Source organism: Rhopalosiphum maidis, chromosome 1, assembly GCF_003676215.2.
Source record: "Rhopalosiphum maidis isolate BTI-1 chromosome 1, ASM367621v3, whole genome shotgun sequence".
Taxonomy (NCBI): Eukaryota; Metazoa; Arthropoda; class Insecta; order Hemiptera; family Aphididae; genus Rhopalosiphum; species Rhopalosiphum maidis.
The window spans coordinates 31,666,765-31,679,401 of record NC_040877.1 but is presented as its reverse complement, the minus strand read 5'-3'; the positions used below and the strand labels follow the sequence as shown (position 1 = coordinate 31,679,401).

Here is a 12,637-nt window from a genome sequence, read left to right as displayed (position 1 = left end):
AAAAACCGTCTACAGGTTGCTATGCCCCATATGAGAAATATAAATTTGGCTTTTTCAACATTTGTATGCGCGTATGTTGTTATAGCAACACACCAAATTGTGCGTGTGAAGTTTCGACTCTGAAAAGCTACTGCTTCACCTAGATTCCTTCGGTTCAGACAATACATTTTTTTTTCAAAATTTCATCACGAATTTCATAACAATTGTTAATGTTGATACTGTTTATGTTTATTGTGGCTATTTTGTATTTTTTTAGTTAGTAATTAAACATTGAAATTAACCTTTTATTTAATTTTCAAATATTTTTGTTCAGCAATATTAAAAAATATTTAATTATCTATCGTTATTTATTTTAAAGTTCACTGTAAAATCTAAATTGATTTTGTTAAGAATTGGATTTGTTCGAAAATTTGCGTTTTTTTAAATTTTATATTTATTTTATTGAAAAATATTGGGAAGTTTTAATATTTTTAATAAACAAACTTGGTTCAATTTTCTTTTACTAATCATTATCAAAATCGAAATCAATGTCATTTTCAACTATTTATAGACCTGAAAAAAATCATGCATTGCAAAATGATTAGACGCTTATTACTTCGTTTAGAATCCAGAATTATACCAGGGAATTAAAAACGAGTAAATTGTATGACGTTGAAATCTATAAGGTTAGGTTACAGCCTATGAAAATTATTTATATATTTATAAAATGCAATAATTTTACTTAAATATGCAATATAAAGTTTCCAATAATATATTTTTTTATTTTAAATTAATACATAACAATAATATACGTTAGTACCGAGATTATAGTAAGTATTATGTACTGTCTTGTATATTATTCTAATCTGTTTAAAGTCGAAAAACCCATTTTCTGTTGATCGTTTGCTCAAGAATTGTAATGTTGTACTATAACAATTGAGCAAACGTAAGTAAATGTTAGCTATTGTATAACCCGTGAATTACACAACATACGTTTATAATATTATTATTATTATTATAGTCGCTTGGGAATTTTACGTCCGGAATCTCCGGATGTTTAATATCAAGTATTATAACATAAAGTAAACATTTCGAATATGGAGTTGTATATATACTAAGCTGTAGGTATACTTATGTTTAAAAATCGAAATATTAATCCGACCATTGAATAGTGATCCATAAAAGGAATTAAACATAGATGCGATTTATGGTGTGACAACGTGATAACTTCTAGTGATAATTATCTAGTTTCTAGGTTGCCCCAACCCCAAGAGATCTGCGCACATTATAATAATTATGTTACCCGTCCGATTTCGCGTTAAAATATCTACTTGTGTTGTCTCAACGAATAATAATATAATACCTATTTACCAACGCAAACTCGTTAGTGATTTTCCTTAATCATGATTTTAAAAACATATATTTTATAATTAATTGTTTTTCCGTGCAGCGAAAAAATATCAAATATCACTATAGGGCTTAGGTCTTTCAATTATACATAGCATTCTGCAAATGTTTAACAAACACTCCTCCCCTAATACATTTCTTATGGTGCAACACAAATTTATCTAGAATCAGTATAATCAAAACCTCCACCGATCCTCGTTGTGGTACAAATCGTATGATATAGTTATTCACATACAGTTAAACGTTATTTTTTTGGCATTTATATTTTGTCACAAGGCTATAAATTAGGTCAGGACTTTAGGAATAACAAGACGATGGAACTGTGGAACAAAAAAGTTTGAATTGCTCTGCCTTAGAACGTCCCCTATTCGAGAGCTGAACTAAAGCAAGAATAAAATAAACAATACAGTTGTTTGAATCGCAGGTATAAAACAGACGTTATTACCGTGTGCTGATAAAAACGCGATATTTATTCAACTTAACATATTATTTTGTAACGGATATCGGTATATTATATTAAATAAGCATTCTAGTATACATTATTATTTTTTATTCGAGTAAATAGGTAGATGTGCAAAAACATCATAATATTTGGATAGTTGGTTTCAGCCCAGCGAGAATAACGCTGAACGAACGCGCAAACTACCGAAATGTCTAATAGGATAATTAGCTGCGTATACCACGAAAAGTCACGTTACGACTACTGCAGGTCAGACAGCCGTACGAAAAAACAAAGCGGAAAACGCGTCTCTAATCGCATGTAACGCGAACGCGTAACAAGCCTTTGAACAGCTTTTGGCACGATTGCCGCCGACTGCAGCGGGCCGAGTCAATACTCCTCCGTCGTCGCCACCGTGTCCACTGGCACCACATCCACCACCGCCTCCACCGATTTCCACCGTCGACGCAAATACGTAACACGACGGTGTCGCACTCACGGTGGTCACGACGTGTCTGCCCGTCACGTCCATCGCTTCGCCGGACACCAGCCGCACGGTCCCGTTATCGTCTCCGCCACCGATCTGCGATTCTCGCACGGCCACGGCACCTTCGAGCACTGCCAATGTGGTGGTCGTCTGTTCCCGGTCGTCCGCGTCGTTCGTCACGGTCATACCTGTACAAACGGCTGATATAAGGACATCGGCCAAAAAAATTCACCAACCATTCCTCCTTCCTTCGCCACACAAATAAATCCAAAATCACCAAATGGCGAATAGCCCTTTAATCAGAATTTTTTCCCCTCGCACCGTCGTCGACAACTCCCAAAAAACAGGCATTTCAAATGAAACCGTCCTGGGGACCTACTTTAGTCTTTTCATCTGACCGACCCCGCGTGACACTGCATATTTTTGTATAGTTTCCATCACAATTAATCATAATGTACAAACTTGCGTATATATTAATTATATTTTTAATTAAAATGAAAAAAAACTTTCATCCCGATAAAATCAGTGCGATACTCTACAAACACGATCGACATTATTTCGGTGAGAGATTATGGTGGGAAAGGAGGCTTTAACGTAATACATCGGCAAATCAGTGTTCTACTCCCCGATTACGTTTTTAGAATAATAAAATGTGTAATAGTTTATGCACGTGACCATGAAAGTAACGGTTCTAATTAAAATCGCAAAAAAATAACACTGAAAGTCAAAACTTCGAAAATAAAAATGGTGAAATATTTAACAACGATTTAGTGAATATGATAATATTTAAAAATAGATTAGGTTCGCAGAGCTACGTATAAACAGTAAAAGAGTGAGTGTGGAGTAAGAGCCATTGTAAAGTTAACTACGTTAGTTAACCTGTTTTTTATCATGATTGATTAAGCCTATTAAAAAATTAACGGTTTTGAAAAATTGTCAATAAATCATAGCTTTTGTGACATTGGTTAAAATCAATAAATATGTTTGAATTTTTTTTTGTGATACAATTTTTTTAGGAAGAAGTTTTTGAAAAAAAAAATCAAAAACACGAATAATAAATAAGGACCAATTGCAGGTTCAATATGTACCAGGAAAATCGGCGAAAAATAGTAGGTCATCATCCGTGTTGCGTTTTGCGTCTATCATCAAAGGCCGCCATCGGTCTAAGTGTCGGATCAAAGGCATTAGCCAGGGTACAGGTGACCAGGGCGACCAAGGGGCGTGCAATAGGTCCACCTTTGGGTCGACCAAGCGCTGGTGGAATCGACCGTTGAGTGACCCCCAGATGTCCATTTGGATGGACATGTTGTCACGTCTATCGGGCATGTTGGCAGCCACGCACCCTGCGAACTGCTTCAACATATCACCGTGCAACATCCACTTGTTGTTGTTCGTCCAGCTCTGTCGTGATATAAGTGTAAATGAAATGAATACATAATATTATTTATTGTACAGACATTTTTTTTTCGTTTCTCAATTACAAATATTATTATAGATAAAATATAAAAATGGTTTTGAAACTTTGAAAGTATATATTTCCGCTGTCAACTAGTGATTTGTAAGGTACTATACTAAAGTTTTTGATCAACATATTTATGGTAAGACATTTTAAGATGTACACATATAAATGTTACATTTGTCAATTTTAATCCGATGCAGGAAAATGCATTATCTTAAGCATGTTCAACATTCTACTTAGTTAGAGATGAAATTATATAATACGTATGATCCGTAAATTGGTGTTTAGTGAAATTGTTTTGTTAAGATCCTTATGTCAATAAATTAAACTATTTGCGTATTATTTAATAATGTGAGCAGTCATTTTAGTAATTTATTATATGCCTGCTGTGATATTATATATTTATATAATATCACTTATATGCCGTAACTTATACGGTTTTAGATAAAACTTAAATCATTGTGTTTACAATAAAAACCTACAAAATATTTTATTCATACCATCGGCTATTGCGTTTGATTTAAGGAAAGGGTCATACCTCATACGGGTTACGGGTATTCACAGCTATAAATAAAATCGAACGGAATAAAAACAATGACTGATAAACACAACGAAAATAAATTTATATTTATATGGTGCAGATCGTTATCAATTTACTGATCTATACCAATATAGTGTAACATAATAATATTAATTTTCAAGTAACTAGCTCATAATAATAATATTCAACACGCGAAATATGTCTCCGTGTTGATCCATTTTGTGTGAATATTTTTTTTTTTTTTTTTGCTGTCGGTTGGGGGCCCCAAATATTTAACGATTATATGTCATGGAATATGACAAATGCTCAGTTGGACAAGCTATAGCTTGTGTAGCTTACACGTAAATCCGGCACTGCATCTATATGCAGCTCAAAAGAGTCAAAATATCGATGTTATTGAGTACTTAATGTTATACGGTATGGAAAATTGTATTGTATATCTATATTTAGTGACAATTTCAAGCATCTATGCTTATGTGTTTTTTGAATTACAACAAAAAACAAAATAGATTTTGTCACATACTGGTTTTCACATAAATATCCCTGTTTTTCCTGATTATTTTTAAAAAAACCGGGAGTTTTTTTTTTACTTTTAATCACCTAAAGTACAATAGTACAAACTAGATCCAATGTTTTACCAGAAACCATCCTTAACGTTAAAAATTGAAGCATTTGCATTGCCCGAAAAGGCGACGACAGACAGAATGTATATAAATATATCATGGGTATATTATTACTTGTGGATCCAAGAAGAATTGTTCACGACGTACGTGGTCCAATACCTTTATTTCTACCTTTGCCACTTCGACATTGTATACCATCATGTCCCAAGAATATCCATATAATCCATTTCGCCATCCGTTGTAACCCTGTAGTAAAATATGTAATGTTATAATTTTGGTATAATAAACTTAGGAAACGCTGGAAAAATGTTAACGAAACGTAAAAATGTTTTTATTACCTATGTACCATTTAATGAAAATAATCTGTATAATTTTTTTTTTATAATAAAATCACTAATTATAAAAATTTGAAACGCATTGTCTGAAGACATAATAGTTTGCACTTTAAAAAATAATTTAATATTTACGTCAACATGCATGATACATATAGGTATGTGGAAGTTTGTTTTTCACAGAAAATTGTTTCAAACCAAAAACAAAGGAATAATATGTAAAATATGTTGTTGAATAAAACTAACGTTTTTGGTGTTTCGTTTATGTTTGGTATGTCATATGGAAAATATTAACATACCTTCATATTATAAGATTTCGTTCTACGATTGCTTTTATTTTAAAATTATTACAATTACCAGCGTTATTCAAGTTAATGCACAAAATAAATTTCACATTCTCACATGGGTCACATTACTATTATCAAAATAAACAAAATAAAATAAACAAATTTTTGTAGTTTGAAAAATACATTTACTTGATTGATGCAATTAATTTAAATCTTAATCGTTTTTTTTTTGTTTCCGAGATGACTTATTTTTTTAAAGTTAATTTTTGTATTAATAAAAATACAATTTTCGATCAAATTTTAAAGGCTCACAATTCATGATAAAAGTCAAGAGTAAGATTTAAAGTAAAAATGATAGTGAGGGGATCTTAGTCAAAGCAAAGAAGAACCATAATCTAAAGGGTGGGATGATGCGGTAAATCCGTTGGTCACACAGTGCGTACAATATACCTGTGTTAATATATGTGAGTACGGCAAAAATAACTGTAGAGCTGTGTACACACACACTCCTGCGACAATGACATTTTGTTTAGTCGTCGTCGGTGGTTTGTAGTCGACTGATTTTGGTCCAGACTTGTCGTTCCAAACAGATTCCACAGCGGTTCGCAACATCTTAGACATTGTTTTCGGTTCACAAAATACTGGTATCATTGCGGCGCAAACGTATGGAAACATACCTGTATAAGTATAGATGAACATTATTTTATTTTTTTGTTATACAAATAAATGAACTAACCATACAATAAACCATTTTTATTTATTTTAAATTATAATAAAAAGTTTATAAAGTTAAGTAAAATTTATATAGTATTATTATTTTTGTAATAATAACAAAAAGAGCACTTTTTAAAATATCGGGTTAAAACGTGGAAAGATGGAGATGTTTAAGAATGTAAAATGGAACAACAAATGGTGGGTGAAATACGAGGAACACATTGATAAAAATTTAGTTAACTGTATATACGATTAGCTAAAAAATATAAATGTATAAGTGACTCAAAATAGAAAAATGTAATCATAAGGATATTTATTAAATTTAAGTACGTAACTTGAAGTCTTTCAAGTCGAAAAGAAATTGTCGCTACAATATAGAGTTCTATAGACTGGAATCTACAATATCTACTCCAATATTTTCCAGACAAACGCGGCGTGCCAAAACTCTCAAAAGGTGTCGACAACTCATAAATTACTAATTTATACACGTATAAGTAGGTACTAAAACGTATATACGTATTGGTGTGTAATGAATGTGTGTTGTGTAAATGTAAATGTAAACACGGATAGAGCTTACGTTTACAGAGTATAATATATTCTACGATATAGTTATATGCGCGTAACTAAGAAATTACACACATTGTAATAATAATATTTATATCACGGAGTGACTTGTTATCATCTACACGTTCAGATACATAATATATATATATATATAAGAAATACATTTTATATGTCGTCCGCTTATTTAATACTCACCTATGGTAAACATGGTTGCGTTCATGCTATGAAAAGCGAGCAGCACTATAATAGTGAACGGTCGAGTGGACCGGAAACACAGTCCGAATCCCGATAATAAGTCGATGAGAAATCCTCCGACGTGCACTATCCAATGATCTACGAATTCGGCTGAGAAAAAGTACCTGTATTATTGGTGAAATCAAAATCAATTAAATACACCATCATAATTTTACCACGTACTCCACTTATCGAGTCGACCGATATAGTTGAATAATATTATTACTATGTATTAGTTTGTCATTGCATGAATTATGCAAATATAGCTATGCACCTGAATGGAGTGAATGCGTAATGGTGTCCCAACGACATCATCGAGTAGCCCCACAGCCAATCGGGTTCGAATTTCTTTAAGCCAGCCACGAAGTACATGATGAAAAACTGTATTCTAAGCAGCAGATAGTTCCAACGGGGAACAGAAGACGGGGTGTCCGACGGAATTTTTTGCAGCAACCGGTCTATGGACCTTTAGGATAATACGACACGCGTAATTAAATACAATAACATTGATTTAATAATATTATAGTGTACGAGACAAAATATAATACTATTCTGCTTACCAGTTGTGGTGAGCGTCTATCACGGAGAAAATCGCGATCAGCAGACCGAACAGATATGAATGGTTGTTCCACACGCTTTTGTCGGCCAAAAATATGTACCAGTAAGGAATAGCGTACATGGCACAGCTGATGCGATAGTGGAAACCCATTAACATGCCGAGAACGCCTATGAAGTACGAGTAACAGAATTAAGTTTTTAAGACAAGTATTTTATAATATGGAAAAGTGTTTAGGGCCAACATACAGGGCCCACGGCCAGATTTAAAGTCTAAAAAGCCCCCCCAAAAAAAATCTAGTGACTTAAAATTGCAAACTCATCCTATTGACTAATTACAACGAAATATAGAATGGTCAACTATTATGACGAATATAGATGCACAAAATTAGATTCTACAATTAATATAGACAAAAACCGATTAGACGTGTAACAACATAATGGTAACTTAACGTCACCACGAAAATTGATTATGCAGTCGACACCATCATACAATTAAAATTTTTTTTTTTTTTAAATCAACATTTTTATTTTATTACACTAATTTTTTTTCTTTAAATAAATATCTAGAATCTATAAATTACAATTTATCATGTTTTAGAATCAGGGTATACCTTGGAACCATGCCCGGAGTAGGTGCCGTAATTGCTTTCTGTCAAATCTGTTCCTATCATTATTAAATCCATACGCACACACGTCGATGTATACGTACATTTATTATATTATATTATTATGTATTTAGTAAAAACGTTTCTGTTTGTGACTTACCGGAAAACATTGCCGCGTACGCCAGACACATCCATCGGCCGGGCAGTGGTTTGACAAAATCAAACAGTGGAAAATAGCACTTCACGGGTTCCATCCATCGTTTATCGGCCTCGCAAAAACCCCTTTCATCCATCGTGTCGATCATCATCAGTAGACCTACCATTACAGTGTTATAGAACTCCGTGACTATAGGTACACGCTATTCACGGTGAAGTTGCCTTAGATGTCTACAGCTATTAAATCTCAACGATCGTTAATCGTATACCGCAGTGTAGTGTCTCAATAGAAAACCTCGTCGACTCAAAATTATGTTTTTGTGTAGGGCATATACCTCGGGCTTAAATACGTGTTAGATATTGTTTTATATTTATCTACAATTTTGCGTATTTATACATGACAATTAACTAAGCATCATATTCGCCTCCATTTATCGTTTAACAACTCGTTTATTTAAATTCTGAGTTTTGGTATATTTAAATCATGGTTTTCTACTAAGGTTTCCGTCGAAGTGGCGTAACTAGTGAACTAAAGCGCTAGTTGTAGTCGACACGGATTTATCATGTAAAATATCAATGTGTACAATATTGTATTATGTGTTTAATCGACTTAAAAATAAACAAATATTAATACAACTCAAAGACCTTGGAATATGGAGAATTGTGTTTTCTATCGAACTGAACTATTATACATTTCTTTAATTCGATATGTTCTAATAAAGATCATGGTTCGATATTAATATAATATTATTACTTAAATAGATTATTTATTATTATTAAAGTTAATGATTATGATTGGGAATGACTGGAATGTATAGTTTAATGCTGGAAAATCACAAATATATACATATATAATATGTATAACGATATGTGAAGATATTATCTACATAATAATATATACCAGTAAGAAAAATTGTATTAATAGCATTATGTCAACTAATAATATAATACATTAGTTAAATATTTGAGAATAAAATAATTTATGTTTGTACTTAGGTAATAGATTTAATTTTGTTATGAGTCATAATATTATTTAAATAATTGTTATTCAATAAAATTAAAAGTAAAAATTTAATTTGAATAATTGTTGATGATTTTTTTTTTTAAACAGACAATAATTTTTATAGTATAGGCTAAAAAACTAAAATCGGGTATGATATTGTATACCCAAATAGGACCAATTACTACTAAGTAGCGACTGTAATTACACCCCTTTAACGTATAATAACAGGTCAAGTTTCAACCTTTGTGAATAACCGCGATTTAAATATACTAAAAGACTATATTTTAAAATCGTCTGATTTTTTTACTACGTGTTCAGTAGGCCTTCTGTGGGTGATACGATCTGATTATAAAACGAGAACCCCATTTTTACTATAAATGATTTAGTAGATAATTTATTAATTATTTAGTAGGCGCTTAATTCGATATATGAATATATAGTTTTTCATAATATTCAATGTTGCATATATTTATAAAATATAAAATAATATTGATAGAATAAAATTAATTAATTACATTTTCACAGTTCCAAAGCTTATATAATATCTTTCAGATTTCTTATCGTGAACTTATTATCCTTAGTAAACAAAGATAAATTACTGAAAAAATAAACGTTTGAATTTTGATTTGGATATGATGAAATTTTCAACAACATAAAAACGCCCGCTAAGTAATTTCAGTAGAAAAGGAAGATTGTCATTTGAACAACAAAGAATTATATCTTCACAAGAAATTCCTTAGGTAGTATAAAAAATCACAAGAATTTAAAAGAATGGTATTTAAGTATATTTAGTAATTCCACGAATAATATTTTAATAAATGCAATATTGAAGAAAACAGGGGTGAGTATATTTTATGAGTCATCCTATTCAACATTTAAAAAAAATACAGTCTTTCTATTTTTATCCTCCTTTAGAGCATAGGTTGTCTAAAAATGAAGGATTTAAATTTGGCCATACACTACTATTGATCAAACTCAAAGTAAGTTGTGGGTTTTCGAAAAGTGTGAATCCACCAAGAATAATTAATAAACAAAATATTAATACACACGTATGCGTTATAATATAATATTATTTTACATCATATCATTACAATATATAATTATAATTATCGTTGTGTTGAACTCACCGAAAGCTATGCGCAACGCTGCCAGACACTCTCCGTCTTCGGGCTCAAACATATAAGACACAAGCCGTCGCCAGGCGGTCGCGGCCCTTCGAGGAACATCTTTCCGTAACGATTTCTCGGCGACCGTTTCCGTGTCCGTGTCCATCGCTCAGAAGTGCGCGAATGGACCGGCCGGTCACAATACACCGATCGATCGAAATAATAATTATAAATACGTGTTTCGTCTCGGCGAATTGACGTGCCAACAGGACGTTTGACGTTTATGTGGGGCGACGTCATGACACGTCTGTATCTAACATAATAATTATAATAGTTTATAATATATATTGTGTGTTTTAATTGAAGACCATCTCCGAGCGCGCGTCAATTTACGAACCGATACGATATCGTATTAATCGTATTTATGTATACAATAATAATAATAATAATAACAATAATGCAGTTATGATGATGATGTCGATGATAACATATGATGTGTGTGGTATGTTGTTTTCGGTTTAATCCGCCGTGAAACGGAATATTTGTCTTTTAATAAAAAATATAATACGAATAAAAACTATTATAAAAACTATTAATACGTAATTATAGTGTATATTGAATTTTTTATCTAATGAAATATATTATATGTGACTCCTGTGTATTGACTTACAATCTAGTTCAACAGTCTCCAATCTAGAGCTATGACTGTATTATCAAATATAACATTTTAAGATACAGTGAATTTAAACTTTAAAAATATTGAATTGTATATCTATTAAGGATTTAGCTATTTTTCATTAGTAAGTTTACTGGGTGTTAGGATAGGTACCTTAATTATTCTCAGTCATCGTGAGCATTTATAATATTTTATGATTTTTATACTTAATGGAATTCTATAATAGTAATTATTATGGTGTGGCAAATTAGGAGAGATGGAAATTGCGACGGAGATGTTTTAAACGCCACAGCGTTTGTGGTATGAGCCAGCTGAAATTGTCTTGCTACACGAGTCATTATTATACTTACTGTGTTTTTATGTCACACGATCATACCTCGAATATTCTCTTCGGATACTACCACAGAAATCGCATTGTTTACAATTAAAAGTCATTGAATGACGCAGATAATCGTGTTTGACGTTTTAGAAATAATTTTACTTCTAACATGACAAACATGAATCTAGTTTGACAGTAACTATTCATGGTGCTGTTGTAGGAAAGGTCATTTTCCGTCAACTCTCCTAGAATTGAAAATAATTTGACTTTCAGTGTGGGTGTAATCAGGGGTGGATTTAATTACACTTACTTAAAATTAAGGGAGAAATTTAAATTAAAAATCTTGGTGAGTAATATTTTATATTCAAAGTCTACAATGTTCGTTCATAGAATATAATTTTAAAATTATAAATGTTTAAAAATATTTAATAAAAATAAATGTATTTCTTAGTATTTCGTTAGTAATTTTTTTTTTTTATAGGTATCCCTTTTTGTTTTTAAAAATGTTTATAATTATTATAGATAATTATGACTTATGTACTTATTTATATATTCACATGGTAGAATTAAATTATCTTTTTGATAGTAGGTATAATATTTTAATACATCCTTATTATATGTGTATATTACTTTAATAAAACATATAAATATATTAAAGTATATAACGAAAAACAATTCAAAAATAATTCTATATAAGTACTCGTATTCAATTTAATTTGAATTTTTAGGGACAATTTGACACCGGAATTAATTTCACGTGTACTTAAAAGAATTATAAATAAACCATAATATTTTTACTATGTAAAAATAAAACTAATCACCCTCTTTGAACCTTTTTTTTTGAGCGAGAGAGAGAAAATAAAGGTTTTAACAATTATGCCATTAGCCAGCATATTTACATTTATATTTAAATTAATTCTTTTTTTTATTTAAAAAATGTTAATTATTTGCTGAACTATATAAAGTGGTATTACAATATAGGCTATAGGTACATACTGTACATAGGCATATTTTTTTTTAAGACATTCATATGAAGATTCGTCTTATTTTTATATTTGCTTATTAATTATTCATTATAATATTTAAATCTATTATACTACCAAAAAATTAAATATTTATTTATAAATTAATTTTTTATTAGAATTATA

At 31.1% G+C, this 12,637-nt stretch overlaps 1 protein-coding gene across 1 annotated transcript; it reads right to left on the bottom strand.

The window, feature by feature from the left end:
* Positions 1-1,798: 1,798 nt before the first annotated feature.
* On the bottom strand, positions 1,799-10,660 carry LOC113548907 (vitamin K-dependent gamma-carboxylase). The gene is made up of 9 exons (XM_026950009.1): positions 10,516-10,660; positions 8,390-8,545; positions 7,627-7,792; positions 7,341-7,532; positions 7,028-7,191; positions 6,005-6,231; positions 5,050-5,181; positions 3,401-3,713; positions 1,799-2,500 (listed from the first exon to the last, which is right to left on the bottom strand). The coding sequence occupies exons 1-9, from the start codon at positions 10,658-10,660 to the stop codon at positions 2,097-2,099; spliced, it is 1,899 nt and encodes a 632-aa protein (XP_026805810.1). The 3' UTR covers positions 1,799-2,096.
* Between the last annotated feature and the right edge of the window lie 1,977 nt (positions 10,661-12,637).